This window comes from Protopterus annectens, chromosome 10.part0 (genome assembly GCF_019279795.1).
Source record: "Protopterus annectens isolate FY-2018-M chromosome 10.part0, PAN1.0, whole genome shotgun sequence".
NCBI classification, from domain to species: domain Eukaryota; kingdom Metazoa; phylum Chordata; order Ceratodontiformes; family Protopteridae; genus Protopterus; species Protopterus annectens.
The window spans coordinates 574,590,289-574,611,783 of record NC_056744.1 but is presented as its reverse complement, the minus strand read 5'-3'; the positions used below and the strand labels follow the sequence as shown (position 1 = coordinate 574,611,783).

General features: G+C 40.4%; 1 protein-coding gene across 2 annotated transcripts in view; it reads right to left on the bottom strand.

The window, feature by feature from the left end:
• Nucleotides 1–21,495, bottom strand: part of HYI (hydroxypyruvate isomerase (putative)) — a 530,872-nt gene that overhangs the window by 162,328 nt on the left and 347,049 nt on the right. The window contains exon 5 of one of the 2 annotated variants that reach the window (XM_044085419.1): nucleotides 17,576–17,625. The exons of the other annotated variant lie outside the window; for it this stretch is intronic. Within the exon in view, the coding sequence (XP_043941354.1) occupies nucleotides 17,576–17,625 (50 nt within the window). The remainder of the gene's footprint in view (nucleotides 1–17,575; nucleotides 17,626–21,495) is intronic. 2 annotated transcript variants of the gene reach the window in all.

Genomic DNA, 21,495 nt, shown 5'->3' with positions numbered 1-21,495 from the left:
TGGCAAAGGCTCTTGCCACCCCCATAGTGCCTTTTTTAGGCAAGGCTCAAATTCTAAACCTACCACCCTAGAACACGAAAAAGGAAAAAAACTAAGGGTAATGCTGCTCAATGCCAGAAGTCTAAATCTCAAAATGCACGCACTCGAGGCCCTTCTCAGTATGGAGAACATCGATGTCTGTGCTGTGACAGAAACCTGGTTCAAGGCTCCTGAGAGCACCCCAGCGCTATCAGGTTTTACCTCATATCATGCATTCCGGCCCCAAAATCCGGAGAATACCAAGAAAGGAGGGGGGGTATCCATATTCATCAAGGACACCCACACCTCAAGACTGGTGGCAACGCATGATGCATCGGAGACCATCCAGGTGCAATTAACCGTAGGCAAGACTGCTCTGCAAATTGTAGCATGTTACAGGCCACCCTCACAAACTCAGGAACCTCACATGGCCTTCCTGAAAACACTAGAGGGGATAAATGTATCACCAAACACCATCATACTAGGTGACTTCAATTACCCTAATATAGACTGGGAACACTACTCAAGCCCAAACACCCTAGCCCAAAAGTTCCTGGAATTCATAAACTCAAATGCCATGGAACAACTAGTCACCATCCCCACAAGAGGAGATAACATACTTGATCTCATCATCACGAACATGGGAGCACAATGTTCAACACCGGAAGTATACCCCTCACTGGTGAGATCAGATCACAAACTAATCTCGCTGGAGGTCCTCATCCCACCCCCACCTGAAATAAAAAAGACCACAGTAAAAAACTTCTCAAAAGCCGACTTCACACTTCTAAAGACTAGTGTGGTCTCCTTTAAGGCCCCCGAGCCGGCGGAAAACAGTAGTCAAGCCGCTGAATCACTTACAAATGCCTTCTACCAGCACCTGCAGGACTGCATGGATAAGGCAATCCCAAGCAAAACAAAGACTCTTTGTACCAAAGGCAAGCGTCCAGTCTGGTGGACCCCAGCCATAAACAAACTCTACAACAAAAGGAGGAAGCTACTACAAGATAGAGCAAAATCCTTAAAAGGTAAGACACCCTTGATCACTATAAGTAAAAAACTAAGAGCTCTCATAAAATCATCCAAAGCAAATTTCGAGAGAAAAATAGCTAAAGACTCAAAAGACAATCATAAGGCCTTCTTTAGCTATGTTAGAAACCTAGGAGGAAACTCCCAGATATGCTCAGAACTAGTTCAAAATGATGTGAAGATTACTGATCCTACAGACATTGCCAACATACTGGCTGACAGGTTCAGTGCAAACTTCTCCCCACCCCCAAAAGGAGAGATATCTATACCAAGCGATTGCACCCCCCCAAACATCTCCAGCGCCCAAGTGAGAACTGCTCTCTCCAAAGCAAAAGACACAGCATCCATGGGACCTGATGGTGTCCCCGGCTGTGTGCTCCACGAACTCAATGAGGAATTAAACCCACAGCTAGGACAGCTGTTTAATCAAAGTCTTACCTCTGGATACGTACCCAGGAGTGGCGCACTGCAACTGTGGTCCCACTTCACAAAGGCGGTGCCTCCACCGACCCTGGAAATTACCGGCCCATTAGCTTGACAAGCCTTATCTGCAAAGCCATGGAGAGGATCATAATGGACCTCATAAATAAAGACATAGGGAATTTGCAGACTTTGGATCCAACCCAGTTTGGCTTTGTCAAAGGCAGATCATGCCTTTTAAACTTGGTTGACTTTTTCGAAACAGTCACCAAAGCCATCGATGAGGGAAAGGCAGTCCATACAGCCTACCTCGATCTGGCTAAGGCCTTCGATACAATACCCCACTCGGGTATCATTGAAAAACTCATCAGCTTAAATGTTAACCCATACATCACAAGATGGGTTGCAAACTGGCTGAGTGACAGAACCCACAGGGTCAGAGTTGCTGGCGCCATGTCAGACTCAAAGCCTGTCACAAGTGGTGTCCCACAGGGCTCAGTCCTGGGCCCACTCTTGTTTGGCATCTACTTTTCCAAGTACAAGCAAACACAGGAGGGTTATGGCTGACAAAGTTTGCAGATGACTGCAAACTGGGCCATAGTAGAAAACACATCTGACACAGATATCCTTCAGAAGGGTCTCACAGAAAGCGGATAACTGGTGCCAGAGCCACGGCCTAAAGTTAAATGCCAAAAATGCATAGTCATACCCTTCGGGAAAAACAAGGTTACCCCTAGCTACCAAATAGGTGGCAATCCACTGAGCACAGAAGAAGTTATCAGGGACCTGGGGACCCAGGTTGATAGTAGTCTGTCATTCGACACCCATGTAGCTAAAGTAGTTAGGAAGACCTTCTACATTGCCCACCTTATCATGAAGGGATTCTCATCTAGATCAAGGGAGGTCATAGTCTCCCTTTACTCATCACTCATCAGACCAATGATTGAGTACAATGCCCCATTCGGAATGTATCTGACCCGACACTTGCAGCAGCTGGAGAGGCCACAAAAGTTCCTCACCAAAAGGATAAAGGGTCTCAAAAATCTGTCCTATGCTGCCCGACTGAAAGAACTCCAGCTCTATTCAGTCGCTTACCGCTTGCTCAGAGGTGACCTTTGCCTAACATACAAGGCCATGTCAAACCCAGATTTGATGAATGTGCTTCACCTCAAGAAATCTAGATCAATCAGAGCCACAAGGGCGGGAGACTTAAACCTCGACATGGCTATTAATAGGACGTGCTGGAGGGATAGATTCATCACCCAAAGACTCCCTATGCTGTGGAACAAAATCCCGGTACATGTGAGGCAGAGCACCTCGCTGGCCTTGTTCAAGAGAAATCTTGACCAATGGATGGGAGATCGCAGATATACCCCAGGGATTACCTCAGTGTCACTGCTCGACAGAGGCACAGCAAAATAATGGGTATAGTTCCCCATACTAAAGGGGTGGCGTAAGCCACAAAACGATGGGCTAGGCTTGTAAATGCCCTCGGGCAGATAGCCTAGTATGAACCTATGAACCTATGAAACTGACACAGCAAGCATGAGAAAAAGTAGAAAGAGTAGGCATTTGGGCAGGGGGGGGGGGGGTAGTTTCCCAAGGAAGGTGACCGGTTAACTAGAAAGTATTACAGAAAGCCAATATAGAAAACAACAATCAATATAAAAATGGAGCAGATGTGACATAACAGAAGGTTAGTTTCACTAGAAAGTGACACAAAGTTAATGTGACAAATAATTTGAATAAATGTGCTAATTACATGGTTCAAGAGAACAGTGTAGATTTTTTCCAGGAGAATATAGATTTTTAAATAAATTATGAAAAATAAAGGCTATTACACTTAGTAAGAAATAAACATGTGACAAGATGTCAAGAAATGTAAAATATACAATATCTTGCAAAGTTATCCTGACAAAAAAAAGTTTAGAGAGGAATGCTGAACAGTTTTATATTTTGAAGTTCGTACATCATAATCAAAATTTTTATCAGGACAGGAGCTGAAAGTGATGAATGTCAAAAAAAGGCTGGTGTTATAAGAACAGTAAAAAAGCAGCGTTGATGAGGAAAAGGTCTGGACTTGCACAAAATGCTTATTGAGAGACAGTAAGTTGAATCACAGCAGACTATTTTAGTGCAGATGAAAAAGTGACAGGTAATGCATGTAATAAATATAAGTTTAAGCAGCAATTGAGAAATGTAGCTGCTTGACATGACACTAACGTGTTTCAAGAAAAGCAAGTTTGACTGAATTTAGCTAACACAGTAGACTATAGCTGAGTTGTTGTTGTTGTGGTGTCTTTCGGCTTTTCCCGGTTAGGGGTCGCCACAGCGGAACTCCAGTCCGCTAATGATTGGCAGTAGATTTTTACATGCCGACTTGCCGGGCCTGACGCACAACCTTCAACAAAGGACCGCCCATTCACGCATGTCGCCACACATAAGACGCTCTAACCAAGACTCGAACGGAGCAACGTCTTACTGTGAGGCGACAACGCTACCGCAGCACCACCACCGCAGTTAGTAGACTACAGCTGAGTACATTTCTTTAAAAGGGAAGTACAACTGGATAGTAAAGGGTACAAGTTTATCAGCTTGCAATATGGGAAGGAATGAGGAGTGGACAATCAAAGAAACACCTGTATTTTGTACAGAACAATAAGTTACTGCCCAAGAATGAGTGCAGTAGTACTTGATACTCTACCCTGGAACGCTGCAGAATGTCAAAGCATTCTGGGAATATGGTCGAACAGAACATTCTTTTTAGAGCTTAGAAGGCATGCCATGTTACGACTTAATTCATCCTATGAATCCTTACAACAAAAGTGCTGCACAAAATCATCATGTATATGGGGATCCTGCATTTGGTCTCACTGCATGTTTGTCAACATCTGTTTAACTAACTGCATTTGGTTGATATATGCAGATAGTCAACAGTGTGCAAGAATGACAATCCTCGGATAGGGGAATATTCCCTTTCCCTGATGTTAGAGTCACTAGGCAAAAATAACAGTCCCAACTACCCAGAATGTAAGCTAGAACTGTGGCTGGTTCCAAGATGAGCAAGCTGTAGCCCCTCCTAGTAAGGAAGTTTTATTGTTATTAGTTCCTTTGTAGATCGGAGGTTGTCCTGATAAGGACTTAATAGTCAGTGTGACAAAGTCTTCGTAGATAAATCCCTGTTGTTATGGAGCCCAGACATTTTCCTCTTAGTAAGAATGTCCCAGTAGGGGCATTTAGTCTAATTAGGATTGTACTAACAAGGATGTTTGCCTTTAATCAGAATTCCTATTTTGTAAGAATTCATGATCTCAAGAGTCAGTATATACAATTAACAGAGGGTGTGGGAGGTGCAGGGGGGCTTGCCCCCCCCCCCCCCCGCAAAAAAACAATGTTTTTTTTTTCTGTGTGCAAGTTGCATGTGCCAAGGTTCTTTCTCAGTTCATGCATGGTAACATGTTGACGTTCGGTTTGTCAACCTTTTCTGGTCAATATTTCTGAGGTTGACATATGGGCTATTCAACTAAAGTTAGTAGATCCATATATTTGTTCACACAAACAGAGGCACAGACAGACACACGCGCACACACAGACAGACATGCACACACACACACAGACACACACACACACACACACACACACACACACACACACACACACACACAGACACACACACACGCAGACACACACACAGACACACACAGACACACACACACACACAGACACACACAGACACACACAGACACACACAGACACACACAGACACACACAGACACACACAGACACACAGACACACACAGACACACAGACACACACAGACACACACAGACACACACAGACACACACAGACACACACAGACACACACAGACACACACAGACACACACAGACACACACACAGACACACACACACACACACACACACACACACACACACACACACACACACACACACACACACACACACACACACACACACACACACACACACACACACACACACACACACACACACACACACACACACACACACACACACACACAGACACACACACAGACACACACACACACAGGGGCTGAGGCTTTTCTTTAAATAAACACTAGAAGGTGCTGCTGAACATTAGCCAAGTAAAAAGCTTCCCAAAATTATTGGTAGCCCCAAAGCAAAGGTAAATAGACACCATTTTCAATAGATCAGAGGCACTTCAACTTTCCTTAAAGCAACAAGCACATTCCAGCCCAAACCTCAATAGCAAGTAAGCTTGAAAGCTAAATAACATATTTGTACACAGTTGCCAAATGTGGTGGAGTACCTCAGAGAGAAAATTAATCAGTATAAGGATTTCAATGGGATTTGTGTAATAACGGAAATGAAATATTTACTTCAATCTATTGGGACGTTACAAGAGAAAAACAAGTCTGTTTAAGAATAATAATCAAGCAGGATCTCTATTGCTGAATTATTCACAGGCAAGGTGGCCTAATGGTTAAGGTGTTTGCCTTACAAACACAAGGTGCGGGGTTTGAGTCTCACAAGGGATAATTGGCTAGGCTTAAAATGGCTCGCAAGGGCAGTTAGCTTAGTACTAATCTATGAACCTATGATTTGATCATTAAAGTAGGGAGATAGGTTAGTGACAGATGCTCTTAATGTGTGACCACTAGTGTGCAGTTCCAGGATTTCAGTTTCAACAATTAAGATTGGTATCTCAGAACTTCTGCCTCAGAGAGACTGCAATCTCAGAGTCTGTGAACAGTAATATGGGTTTCAGAGACAGGCCCCCCATTTTGAAGGGTAGAAGAGTCCCCCCAGTAAAAATATTTTTTATTTTTTTAATCCAACTTTTAAGACTTTCAAAAGTCCTTCTTATTTGACAAATATGCTATTTTCTGATTGAAAGTATGCATATATCTTAATCATTAAATATTTTTACTCTAGTCATATTTTACTCTAGTCATGGATTAAGTTGTGAGCTATTTGAGTAGAGTATTATTTGAAAATTAAAGAAAAAGGTATGACTGTGACTAGGGGGAAGGCAGAGGGAGAATGCTTAAGTTAGTTCATGGAGAGAAGGGAAAAAAAAAAAGAGTTGTGCAAAACAAGGAAGAACAAATCCAGCAATTATTTTCAGAAGGACCAGTTTAAAACAAAACTGTACTACAAACATACATTTGCATACTAAAAAATGCATGCCGCAAAAATGAATTAAGTAGATGAGATGAAGGTTGCAGTATGACACAAACATCCCATTAAATCAAGTCATAAATATTCTACATTATCACATTTGCAAGGACAAGTAACTGCCTGAAAGCAACATTTCAGTATGTCACTGTTTTTTAAAAGATACATTAGTAAGGCATTTTGAATGGTCTGAGTTCTTTGAAAATAAAATTACACATTTTGCATAGTTAAAATCAAACTGTACCTGCTTCCTGCAACAAAAAAAGAAATGGGAAATGGGGGAAGGGCTTTGTGTCTGGCAGTATGGGAAAGGAAATAGACAAAAAAATGTGGAAATAATTGCTGAATGCTTACGCTTGAGATATTACACAAATCAGCAAGGAGCTCCAACATTACATTCATTCATGTTCCAAAACTTGCTTAATTTTATTCAGGCGGTAAGAGAGCTGAAACCTATCATGGTAAGCAATAGACACAACAGAAATGAGCAGAATCAATCCATGATAGAATGCCAGTGTATCACATGAGAATTATAGATCTATGGGCAATTTAGAGGACTGCTGATTTCCCATAGCATGTATTCAGAATGTTAACAGAAACTGTAAATTCCAGTATAGCCCACATGGGCATATCACCATAGCCAAGGTATGACAGTCACTTATTAGGTTCACAGGTAGGTACTAGGCCATCAGCCCTAGGGCCTATACAAGCCTAGCCATAACGACTCCCTGGCTATTGCTTCCCACAAATATTTACTTTCCTGGACCCCTGTCTAGCAGAGCTACTGATGTGATCCCAGGGTGAATTTCCTATCTCCCATCCAAACGTCAAGGTTCCTCTTGAAGACGGCCATTGAGGTGCCCTGCCTGACATGTATGGGCGGCCTATTCCAGAGTATGGGGAGTCTCTGGGTCAGGAACCTATCCCTCTTGCATGTTCTATTCACTGTGATGAGAAGCTTAAGATCCCTGGAGCATGTGGCTCGGAGGGATTGGGATTTCTTTAAGTGTAGCATGTCCAACAACTCTGGGTTTGACATGGCCTTGTATGTTAGGCAGAGATTGCTTCTGAGTAGGCGATATGCGACAGAGTATAGCTGGAGTTTCTTTAGACGGTCAACATAAGACATCTGCTTTAGGCCTGTGATTCTTTTTGTGAGGTATTTCTACGGCCCTTCTAGTTGTTGCAGATGTCTTGTGAGGTTCATACCAAAAGGGGCATTGTATTCTATAATAGGTCTAATGAGGTATGAGTACAGAGGGACAATGACCTTTTTTCTGGACGAGAAGCCCTTAGTGATGAGGTGTGCCACATAAAAGGATTTTCTAACTGTTGTGACTATGTGGTTATCAAAGGTGAGACCATTGTTCACCTAGGTCCCTAGGTCTCTTATCACACTTTCTGTGTTTAGTGTACTGCCACCTAAGTGGTAGTTCACAGGTACGTGGTTTTTCCCAAAGGAGACAACTGTACATTTTTTAGCATTTGCCAACCAAAACAAAAACCCAACAAGGGCACAAACTAGTAACGAAATAAAAAATAAAAAAACAGTGCAAACTTAAAAACGCTTTATTACCACTGGAAAAAGTGGATTCTCTCAAACTAAGCGCTTTCACCAATCACTTTGGCTTCATCAGATTTAATGAGAGAAAACCACAACACCAAATAAATACACATTTGAACTCCACTTCAACCAATCAGTTTGTCCCACCATTAAGTTCCATATTTAAATACTTCATAAATAATTCATAACATCATTTCATGCTTGTACCCCTCCCTAAAATATTTAAACATTTATCTAATTAACTTATTTCCATACAAATATAAATACAAAATACATATAAAACATATCCATTAAATATTTTAAAAATACCAAAAAAACTAATACATAGTAATATCTAAACTTTTGTATATTACCCTATATTTAAATAATCCTTTATTAATCTATTGCACAATCCCTACATTTTTTCAGCTCTTTGTTTTAAAATAGGCATAATGAATATGTTATTGTTAAGCCCTGGGGGGGGGGGGGGGGCAGTGGCATTTAATCTAACTTGCCAAATATATTCCTTTTCTTCCACCCTCAATTTATCATTACCATCTCTATCACTAGAACTAACTTTATCACAAAAAAGATGAATTTTTTAAAATTTGGGCAAACTTTACTGTGGGAATAAAGGGCATTATGTTCATCCTTCTTCTTGATTGCTCTAATATGTTCTGATATTCTATCCTTTAATCTTCAAACTGTTTTGCCCCCGAAGAAGCCTGAACATCCTGTACATGTGACGATGTATACCATCGCTGTATTATGCATGAAATGACGTTATTTATGAATTACTATTTTTTGGCATTTAGCTTGAGCCCATGGCTCTGACACCAGGCATCTGTGGCACCAGGCACCTGTTTCGGTAAGGCCCTTTTGTAGTATATTCACATCATTGGGGATTCAATAATGGCTCCCAGCTTGCAGTCATCTGTGAACTTTGTAAGCCAGAGTCCCTTAGTGTTGGCCTGTACTTCAGAGAAGTAGATGCCAAACAACAGTGGTCCCAGGACAGAAACCTACTGTACACCACTTATCACTTGTCTGCAGCTGGATTTAGAGTCGGCTACTTTTACAGTGTGTGTACTGTCAGTAAGCCAATTTGCAACCTATCGGGTGACGTAGGGATTAATATCCAGCTCAGTAAGTTTATCTATGATTCCAGAGTGGGGGATAGTGTCAAAAGCCTTGGCGAGGTCCAAGTAAGCTGTGTGAACCACCTTACCCTCGTCCACGGCTCTGGAGACTGATTTGAAGAAGTCGATCAGGTTCAGGAGGCAAGACCGGCCTTTCACGAACACAAACTGATGGGGTCCAGTATTTGAAGGTTGCCAATGTCTTTGTTTATAAGTTCCATGACAATAAGTTCCATGGCCTTGCAGATCAGGCCCGTCAGACTGATGGGACAGTACTTCCCGGGATCCAAAGTGGATCCCCCCCTTGTGGAGTGGGATGACTGTAGCTGTGCGCCACTCAGTGGGCACGAAGCCTGAGGTGAGGCTATGATTAAACATGACACACAGGTGAGGTGCCAGTTCATTTTGTAGTTCATGCAGTACACAGCCCAGGATGTCATCTGATCCCATGAATGCTGTATTATTGGCTTTGGAGAGAGTATTTTTTACCTGAGTGGCTGTGATTACTGGAATTTGGCATTCTTTCGGTACGGAGATGGGCCCTTTAGGGGGTGAGAGGGGGGTGAAGTTAGCACTGAATCTATCTGCCAGAATACTGGTAATATCCTTGGGATCAGTATATCTAGTTCCATTCTGCTGTAGCTCAGAGCAGATCTGAGTATTGCCATTTAGATTCTTGACACAGCTATAGAATGCCTTGTGGTTGTCTTTGGAATCTTTGGCAATTTTGTTTTCGCAACTAGCTTTGGAAGATTTTATGAGGGATCTCAGCTTTCTATTGAGGCTGGTGAGGGTGTTTTTTGAATCCTGGGGTTTTCCTCTTTTCTGCAACAGTTTCTTCCTTCTGTTGTACAGCTTGTTTATAGCAGGGGACCACCAGATTGGCTTCCTTTTTTAGAGGACAGTGTCTATTTGAGATGGCTCGGTCCATGCAAGAGTGAATGTGCTCGTACAGCACCTTAGTGTAGGATCCAGCAGTTGAACTTCCAGTTTCTATCTGCACAGGTGTCATGAGGTTTGTTACTTCTGACTTGAGAAGCATGAAGTTGGCTTTGGAGAAGTTTTTTTACAGAGGTTTCCTTAAAGGGGTGGGGGTGGGATGCGGATGTCAAAGGTGATTAACTTATGGTCTGATCTGACCAACAAGGGGGTGACCACTGGTGTGGAGCATTGATCTCCCATGTTGGTAATGACCAGGTCTAGAATATTGACACCCCTGGTGGGACTATGAATTAGTTGCTCTAGGGCGGTGGAATTTAGGAATTCTACGAACCATTGAGCAAAGGTGTTGGTACAGGAGTAATTTCCCAGTTAATGGCAGGGTAGTTAAAATCACCCAGTATTAGGGTGTTTGGTTGTATCTTAATATTTTCCAGTATGTTTAAAAAGGTGTAGTGAGAATCCTGGGGCATGGTGGGGGATCTGTAGCAAGCTACAGTTTGTATTGTAGTCTTACCTAGTGTTAGTTGCACCTGGAGAATTTCAGATGCATTATGTTGGGCAACCAACCTGGAGGTGTGAATATCCTTGGTGAATATGGACAATCCTCCACCTTTAGTGTTTCGGTCCTGGTTTGGTGGCCAAAAAGTGTGGTATAAGATGTAGCCTGGTATTGCAGGGGTGCTCTCTGGAGCTTTGAACCGGGTGTCAGTCACTGCACAGATATCGATGTTCTCCATTTTTAGGAGAGCCTCGAGAGAGTGCATCTTGACGTTTAGACTTCTTGCACTGAGTAACATTACCTTCAGTTTTTGCTTGCTTGTACCCACGGTGGTAGTTTTGTCCTTTGAACCTTGCCTAAAAAAGGTACTATATGGGTGGCAAGAGCCTTAGTCAGTAATCTGAATCCCAGGGCAACAGGTGCAACCCATCTCTTGCAAAGCATCGTGGTTTGTTGATCATGTCATCCCAGGCAGAGAGATACTGGATTCCCTTTGAATGACACCAGAAGCTTAGCCAATTATTGAAGTCAATAATTTTGTCCTTATACTGTGGTATCATTCTGGGTGATGGCAGGATGCTACTCAGGGCTAGGGTCATAACTGCCTGGGCTACATGATCCGAGAGCTCTTCCATGTCTCTTTTCATGTAGTCCAGGGAGTTGCGTCTCAAGTCATTCACTCCAACATGGACAATGACAGAGTCATATTTGTACCTGTTGTGGAGTGACTTGAGTGCATGCGTTATGTGGTGGATCCTGGCAAACGACAGGCAACTAACTGTAATTTTCTCCTTGTTCAGCCTGGTGAGTGGGACATCGGTGTGCCTGACTACAGAGTCACCTATGACTAAATTGTTGGGTACGTTGTCTTGACTTAGGGGCTGCTGTTGGGTGGCACACTGGTGTTTTGAAAGCACAAACAGCCACTGAAGACGACCACTGGTAATGCGGAAAAAATACTGACTTTATTGAAGAAATGACTAAGCGCTTTCACCAGTCAATACTGGCTTCTTCAGAGTCATTTTACAATCACAATTAAAACACCTTTATAGTAACTGGCCTATGTGAATAAGCTGACATCACACTATAACAACCAATGAACATCCTAATCCACTTTTTAAAAAAATCCTAATGTTGAATTAAATATTTAAAATACACACACAACATACTAAATCTAGAAAATGATGATGTAAAAAAATAAAAATGTTAGTATAAATATGAATATAAATACACATTTTTTTAAAAAATTGCTAGTAATTTAAATCTGACTTGATTTAAATTTTAAAACAGGTTTCAGAGACACATAGTCATTGAGACCAGGGTATCTCAAAGCATTTAATCTAAGTTGCCATTCTGCTTCCAAAACAGCAACTCTATTAGCCACATCACCTCTCCCTAGTAAAGAAACACGGTCCACTACAAAGAACAAAAACTTATTGAAATTGGGGCATATGGTGGCATGCAAATAAAGTGCATTGTGTATGTCTTTTTTCCTGATAGATCTAACATGCTCTGATATTCTATCTCTTAATCTTCGAGTAGTCATGCCAACATAAAATGCTTCACATGACATACACGATGCTACATAAACTAAATTTTTACTATTACAATTACAATGCCCAGGGCAAGCAATAGTATATCTGTAATCAAAAACACAAAGATAAGAACCTTCCCCAATGAACCTACACTGTTTACAAGCCCCACATTTACTCATGCGTGATTTATTATGAGGCTTAACTTCTTTTTCCAAAATACACTTTAAATTCTCACCCCTACTAAAAACAATCACAGGTTCAACACCTAAGGTTCCCTTAATTTCAGCACTCAAAAAATACCTCCAAGTGTTTCTCAAACTGGCACACAATTCAGCAGCCCTGTTGTACTTTAAAACAAAAACTGCTCCAGTTTTTTTATTGTTGTTATTATTATTGTTGTTAATACTATTGTTGCCCCCCATGTTGGCCTGTTGAACTTTAATATTCAAAATTGGCATATAATCTGTTCTTCTTTTCCTAAGCACTTCTTTCTTGATTTTAAGTAAAAGCTTAAGAGGGTATCCTCGTTCCAAAAACATGCCTATTAACTTGAAAATTTCTTTCCTGAACATATCATCATTGCTGACTAACCTAGATGTTCTGACCATCTGCCCCTTCACTACACCCTTTCTCTGGTGAAAAGGATGACAACTTCCAAAATGCAACAGGGAATTCGAATAACTCTCCTTTCTGTATATAGTACTTGAAAAGCCCACATTAGTTTTATTGATAGTTAAATCCAAAAAGTTAATACATTCTTCATTCCACTCATAAGTGAACTTAAAAAAGTTTGTGGTACCATTCAAGTAATCCACAAAATCTACCGCAGTCTTTTCTTCACCTCTCCATAAAATCAAAAGGTCATCCAAAAACCTGTTGTATAATAAAATATTGCTGTTGAACCTGGAAGGGAAAACAAAAAGTCTTTCCCATGCCAACAAAACTAGGTTAGCAAAAACCGGGCACATTTTGCCCCATTGCTACCCCAGAAAGTTGCTGAAATACCTCACCTTCAAACAAAATAAAATTATTTTTAAAACCACTTCCATAAGATCTTGAAGTAAATTAATCCGATCTTTGTTCACAATAGAACTAGCATGGAGACTATCATAAAACATTTCTAAACCTACTTGATGTGGAATGACAGAAAATAAATTAACCACATCTATAGTTAGAAAGCCAAAACAGGAGTTGTCATTTGTAACTTCTCTAAGTCTCTCCAAACAATGCCAAGAATCCCTCAAAATATGTTTTGCTTCACTAACAGCTGACTTAGATAACACATATATAAATGCCACAAGCGGTTCAGTCTTTGAACCCCTAGCCACGGCAATTGGTCTAAAAGGCAAACAATCAGTGCCTTTGTGCACTTTGGGGATACCAAAAATGGTAGGCATTGCTGGAAATTTTACTGTGAGATAGTTAAACTCTCATTTATAACTCCCTGGTACAATGCATCCAATAAGAACAAATCAATTTTGGCATAAGCCCTATTGACCTCATTTATAGATACCCTCCTATACGTTAACTCATCATTCAAAATTTCAGTCATCCTAGAAGTATAATCAATTTTGGTCATTAGTACCATACCTCCACCTTTATCAGGTTTCATACACCTATATTGGTTGTAGGCCCTAAAACTTCTTAAAATAAGTCTCTCATCAACTGAAAGGTTATCCAATACCTGAATTTTTTGTGAACATATCCTTCTAAAATCACACTCAACCAATTTTTCTAGTAAGGTAACTTCAGCATTAGGGGGCGGTAGAAAAGTACTCTTTCTTTTCAAGTCTTGTGAAACTTCAGTATTCATCACCCCTTCAATTTGTTTGTTAGAAGAGAAAAAAATCTGTAAATTTAACTGTCTCATGTAAAGTTTCAAGTTAATAAGCACCTGAGCTATATCCAACCTAAAATTGGGTACAAAATTAATACCCTTACTAAACAAATCAAAATGTGTATCACAAATCTTAATATCAGTATAATTGTAAATGAAAAAACCTTGTTTTTTCAAAATCTCATGCCTCATTATAGAATGACTATAAACTGTATCAATGTCATCATGAATATACATATTCAAGCCATCACTGTTTGTCGTTAAATCAAAAGAGAAAGTTTCACCACAAACTTCATGCCCCACTACATCCATTTCTTCATAAAAATGCATAACTGAAATCTCATTATTTACAGAAACCAACTCACTAGCAACATCAGATAACATGTTTCTGTCCACAAATTCATCATCTTCACCCACACAATTCAAATTGTTAAAACAAAAAACATTGTAAATATCATTACTAGTTAAGGACGTCCCCTTCGGTTCCCTCTCCCCCCCCGATGAGGATACACAACCTGTGCATTCCTTCCCACTTGTCCCCTGTTCATAAGTCTCTCTGACCTCCGTGGTCCATTCTGCTGTACTAAAAAATCATCGTTGTTTTGCTCAACATAATCATCCATGAACACAGGATCATTCAGTCTTTCGCCCAAATCAGTTACTGTCAATTTATATCCAGGTGGATATGCACAATTGTTCTTATAGTCAGTTGTATCTCTAAACAGTTTCTTTTGCTTAGTAATCTTGTTCAGTACCAGTTTCTATACCCATAGGTAACTTCCAAATACGTAACCCTTTAGGCACTTGATTTAGTTCCTTAGATTTTTTCAAAAATAAGTTATCGAGCTGAATTGCTTTAAACTTGATACAAAGTTTTTCATACTTAGATATTTGTTCCCTCAAAGTTGGAAACTCGATGAACTTCTCATCTACTACTGCTATGTCTCCAAAAGACGGCCTTTGAAACCAGGAAGAAAGATCATGCTGTCGTCCAATCGCAACTGGTTTAGGCAACGCTACAGGAGCCGAAGCAGAAGGTACCACATTAGAGGTAGTGTTTTTCGAAACAGCTTCACTATACGAAGTGGAAGCATTCATTTCCTGACCCGGAGCAATGGAAATGGGAGAATGCATGGTAAAAAGTTCAACCTGAGAGTCAGTGGGGCTAACCGCCGAAACCACTCTACTCTCTCCTTTTTCTCCCGTGTGAAGCTTGATAAGTTTGTCAACCACAAGGGCAAGCTCTTTTAAAACACTCTCCATCCAAAAAAGTCACGTATAAACACCGCCACACAAGCGGACGTCACCAAGGCTGAAAAAACAGCAACCAAGACAGAAACACCCAAAATAGGGTAAAACCACGAAAATGAAAGCACAAACAGCCACTGAAGACGACCACTGGTAATGCGGAAAAAATACTGACTTTATTGAAGAAATGACTAAGCGCTTTCACCAGTCAATAATGGCTTCTTCAGAGTCATTTTACAATCACAATTAAAACACTTTTTTTAAAAAGTGGATTAGGATGTTCATTGGTTGTTATAGTGTGATGTCAGCTTATTCACATAGGGCAGTTACCATAAAGGTGTTTTAATTGTGATTGTAAAATGACTCTGAAGAAGCCAGTATTGACTGGTGAAAGCGCTTAGTCATTTCTTCAATATAGTCAGTATTTTTTCCGCATTACCAGTGGTCGTCTTCAGTGGCTGTTTGTGCTTTCATTTTCGTGGTTTTACCCTATTTTGGGTGTTTCTGTCTTGGACACTGGTGTTGTGAGCTGTGTGATGCCTTGGTTGTCACCTAAAATGTTAGGTGCTCTATGTGGAATGCCAAACTGTCCACTTGCACGATATGTCAATTCAATGTTTAAGGCAGTAGCATCCTTCTAGAAATGTAAAGACATGATGTTGTTCTGAATACGGGAACAGCAGATTTAGAATGGTGCAGTCAACTCTGACTTTTGCAAGAAAATAATGGAGAAAAAGGCACATCCAAGAGCCATCAAATGCAGCTACTTCTGAAATATAAGCAGTCATTCAGAGGTGGTAAATTGCAGTGACCACTGTAGGAAGATCTGCTTTGATGAAAAGCAACGTATTGAACTTAAAGCTACTCCATATATACAGCAGGTTCAGGAAAATGCAACTGATAAAAAACCCTCACAACTGTAATAAAGTATACCTTACACACTTTATTCTCCACTTATATTCTTTGCTGAATCTTCTGTATAATTTCATATTTTAAAACTTCATCTGGAAATGACAAAGAGCTACAATGTAAGTGTTCAAAACTACAAGTACTCAAACTACAACTGTCCAACTTTTCTGTATGTATGCACAGTTATACAAATATGTCCATATATAACATGTGCTATCTTTACTGAATAATTTCAGTGCAAAACAAATGGTACAGGAGCAAGTTCTGACATGCTGGAAAACTTTTAAAAATAAAATGCATTTTCTAGGGAAAAAAACTTCATTGTGTCATAGTAACAATCACCACTAATATGCTGTGCATCCTGTTCTATTCTTGATTAGAGCCATTTATCCACAAGAGTCTAAAACAGGTCCCCTTATATTCATGGGTTTCTGGCAACACTTTAAAACTGACTGGTTAATGTTGTATTAGCTGCACTTTAGGCCCTGTATTCCTGACTGCAGAAGGCCTGCAAGGCCAAGTTACCAGTCCACAATCATTATTTTATACTATTTTTGGACAGCTCTGACCTAAAACTATTAGTTACCAACAACTGATAAGACTACGATACTTAATACTGAAAACTGTATTCCTACAGGATGCACTGGGAGAGTCCTAATTATTTAAGATGCTATCAGAGGAGATCAACTATTTTCTGTAAATGGGGAGAGAATGTTAGCAAGTACGGCTAGGATGGAGTTGAAATGCCTGTTAGTGATTGCATATCCTTCAGAGGAATATGAATTAGTACAACACAGCACAAGCAGTTCACAAGAACTTGTTTCAAAGAAAAGTTTCAAATTATCTGAAGTATATAGAGAAAGTCTATAGCCAAATGCAAACGAACATAGTGGCATTGGACCCTATGCCAATGCATCATATCCTTTTTCTATGTGGTCTCGGGCTAAAAAAAAAAAAAAACAATTTCTGTGCTCAAAGAATTATATTATATACATAAATGTTCTGTAACTCAGTTTACAAAGGGAGAAGATAAACACAAAATAACATGTTTTGTAAAAATATATTAACTGCAAAGTAAAAACGGTTTAATCTGCCAACATTTCTGCATCTACTTGATGAGCAGTTAAAACTACCAGTACTACTGTCATTTTGCTAGAAAATTAATCACTCTGTTAATCATTCAAGTGGCAAATAGCTGAGCTACTATAATAGTTTAACAGCATCAGCTTAGGCATAGAAAATGTGCAGTTATAGGTAGCCTGTGCAGACACTCACCATCTGTAGCTTCAGGTTTGGATGGCCCACTTTCTGCAAAATATCAGCAGCTGAAAAAGAGAAAACAATCGGACATGGCTACTGTGTTACACGGCAATATTTCTCTAAGAACAGGCCACAGATACTGATGGGATGCATGCATTGTGGTCTCTCCTTCACTCAGTATACATAGAAAAAAAAACTCATGGAGGCTGGTAACACATTCAGTATCTGCATAAATTGTAAGCATCCTTGACAAACATTATAAATGTTGCATGGTGTCATAAGTGAGTGAGTTAAATAATATATAATAAAATGAGCTACAAAATGTGAATAATACTTCTGTTAGTGGCTAAGTAAATGAGTACATTTACTTGGCCACTAACAGAAGTATTATTCACATTTTGTAACTCATTTTATTTTTTGAAAATGAAGGCAACATTTCATTTTTTCACTTGTATATCTTGTGATGCACTTGTTATTTTCAAAGATTTCATTCCTACATGAAAAGATTGTCCAACTGCAACAACTAGAAATCCTCTTACTGCAAGGCAATTTAGCAGAGAAGTGGAAGCTCTGGATCCAGAAATTCTGTGTGTTACTGATCACAAGAAAGATAACAGGAAATCTGAAAAGGTACAGTCTGTCACATTTCTGCATGCTGCAGGGAGAGAAGCCTTGAAGGGAGTTAATATTTTTTGCCTTTTAAGAACAGAAGAAAGACAAATCAACAACAGCAATAATACAGAAATTCAGGAATTCACTTGAGATAAGAAACAAAATGCCATTTTTTACTAATGTGGAACTGAGGCTCAATTGAAACTATAGATATTTTTGTTACTGAGCTAAAGAATAAAGCCAAACACTGAATATTGTGAGATGTTTTCTCAAAATGTGTCAGGTAGCAGGTTGGCTATTACTTCCGGTTGAGTATGGGTGGTGCCATCCAGCTCAGCACATAGCTGGGTATTCCCTTTTAGATTCTGGACACAGTTAAAGAATGCTTTGTGATTATCCTTAGCTGGGGAAGCTATTTTTGCTTTGTAAATAGCTTTGGAGGACTTGACAAGATCTCCAATTTGTTTGTTTATGCTAGAGAGGGATTTCTTCCTCTGCTGAACCAGTTCCCTCTTGTTCTTGGACATCATTTTTTTTTCTCTTGTTGTACAACCTGTTTATACTAGGCGTCCACCAGAGTGACTTGTTCTTTTGGCAAGACCTGGTTTTAATCCAGTCGGATACAGACAATTCTATACATGTACAGGAACAGTCAACAGAGCCATTTCAAACACGGGTCTACTTCACCCTGTCAAAGGCCGACAATATCAAAGCTGATATTGTCAGCACCAAAATGTTGAAAGAGAAAGTCATCACACATGTAAACGGAAATCTACGTAAGGGGAGATTTAGTTTACTGCAATGTAGTGCGATCTCAGAGTTGGTATATTTAAGTAGCGGGGGTGTGGGGGGTGCATGGGGGCTTGCCCCCCTGCATAGAGCAATTTGTGTTGTGTTTGGGTGGGGTTTTTTTGTGCGTGTTCGATGCTCGGGGTTTTTGGCATTTTCGTGTCGATTATTACACTGTCGACAGTTTGAGTTTTTGACAGCGTAATATAAACGCTCAAACACTATACAGATCTGTAGCAATATTTTGCGTGGCTATAACACATGCTTTTGGGATGTTTCCATTGAACCTCTTAAAGGACAAGAGCAGAAGAGGTAGAACGTTTTTGTCTAAAATAAATGGTGGGTGAATGGAGACGACTCAGACTGTCTTTTGGATGAACCTGTTGTGTGTATATGCTTTAGGGATGTTTCCAATGAGCCTCTCTGGAACTCCTTTGCACACTGTTGAAGACAGATAGGGAAGCACATTCCCTTAAGTAAGAGTTCCTTATGTTTTTTTTTCTAGGTTCACCAATAGTGTTTAACAGGTCTTCAGAATACATGTGTATAGCTGGGATTAATTTGGCATTATCCAAGCTTTCAGTCGTACAGAGTCTATGTTGAGGTGCAGAAGGGACCCCTTGTTTTGAGTGAGAAGGTCCAAATGCTGAGGCAATACTTTCCACTTTTCCCTTGATAGTGTAGGAATGAGAACTAATGTTGCTTTAGCCAAAATGAAGTCACTACTATGACTTTTGGCTTCTCCTCCAGGATTAAAAGCTTAAAGAAAATATATATGTACAATTCAGGGAGAATGCACTTATCTTTTAGACTTCTTGACTTGCTATTCTGCAGCAGAACTTCCTCAGTTGCTTGTTTACAGCTGAAGTAAATGGGTCTGTTTCTGACACACCTCAAATCCTGATCAAATACAGGAAGACATTCTTGAATAACATCCATTACTGTGGGTCTATCTGAGATCTCCTCATCCTGTCCACCAAGGCATTTTCTTGGGAAGGGATGTAGGCTGCTGTTAGAGTCATGCCTACCTCCAGGGCTCTAATCTGTGCTTGCATAGCAAGTCTGCACAGCATATATGAATGAGTTCCTCCCTATTTATTGCTGTACTACATCACAGTTGTATTCTCGGTCATGATCTGGAGTACTTTTTATTTCCATATCTAGTTGAAGGCGTTTAATTCCAGAATGACAGCTGTCATCTCTTTCACATTTATAGGTTTTTCCCCTATGGTTTTGTCCCAAGTTTCTTGAAATTAATATGTGCCCACATGGGGTCCTACTACCTAGATCTCAAGAGTACATTGTGAGGATCACAATGTTCTGGGCTGCTCTGAACACCAGTCCCAGACTGAGTTGGACCTGTTGTACCCTCTACAAGATTTGCTTCCTGATGCAAGGAAGGAGGTGAATTTTATTCTGTAGAGATTGGGTTTCTCATATGCAAATATGCTGATGGCATCATCAGAATGCAGGAAATCATACAGCTGAAAAAAACAACTCTCTGGCTAATATTTCCTCATGCTGAATAACATTTTGAAAGTAAATAATCAGAGAAGAAACCTTGTCATCTGAGCAGAAGGCTCTTGGTAGAGTAGACAAGCCAAACGACAAGGAAGTGAACTTGTAGTGCTCCTCCCTTTGCAAACATAAGGAACTTTCTGTGGTGTTTAACAATGGAGATAAGCATCTTTTAGACCTAGAGAGTTTAAGGGGACATCAAAGGGAGAAGGTTTTGAAGAGCTAACATTTTGAATGTTGGAATGCCGAGAAACTTGTTTAGATGGGATAAGTCCAGTATGGGTCTCCAAGCACCTTTCTTCTCGAGTACAAGGAACAATTTGGAATAAAAGCCAGTGCCTTCCTCTCCTACAGGTGTTCTTTTTTATGGCTCTGCCTTCTTTCAGCACACAAGGTACAAGACAGAGCTGGCCTTTAGGAATGGGAGGCTTTCGCTGTGAAATTGTAATGTGCAGCCCTAATGTAGAAAGTTTGGTCCTGAGCAATGCTTTTCCAGTTTTGAACAATGAAGCTGAGCACCCTGCCACCCCCATCCCCAACTCTCTCTGAGGGAAGACAGGACTTAAGAAGAGGGAGATGACTAGGCTAGAGTGAGCTTAGGGGCGAGGGAGGGGAGAGATGGGATGAATCATGGTTGTTCCCTCAGGGAGTCACAGTTCTGGTGGCCTCCAGGCTTCTCTTTAGACTTTGCTTGGTTTGATTACTATATTTCCTTTTTATCCTTTCCCTTTACCACACCTTACGTTATTCAGTGTATAATGGCCAAGATTTAGCTGGGCAACTTGGGATGAATGCTGGTGTCTGTGTTTAAAAAAGCTTCCTGACAGACTGCATGGTTATGCTTTTCTCTTACAGTCTCCAGGAAACAACTACAGCAGAGGGTCCAAAGAGGAGATCCTCAACCAGAAGTACACTAAGGAGCTCCTTTACATGGTTCGGTAGAGGCAAAGTCCACAATTTCTCTGAATCACAGACCCTGTGGTTGCTACTCTCCATGATGCATCCACTGCATTATA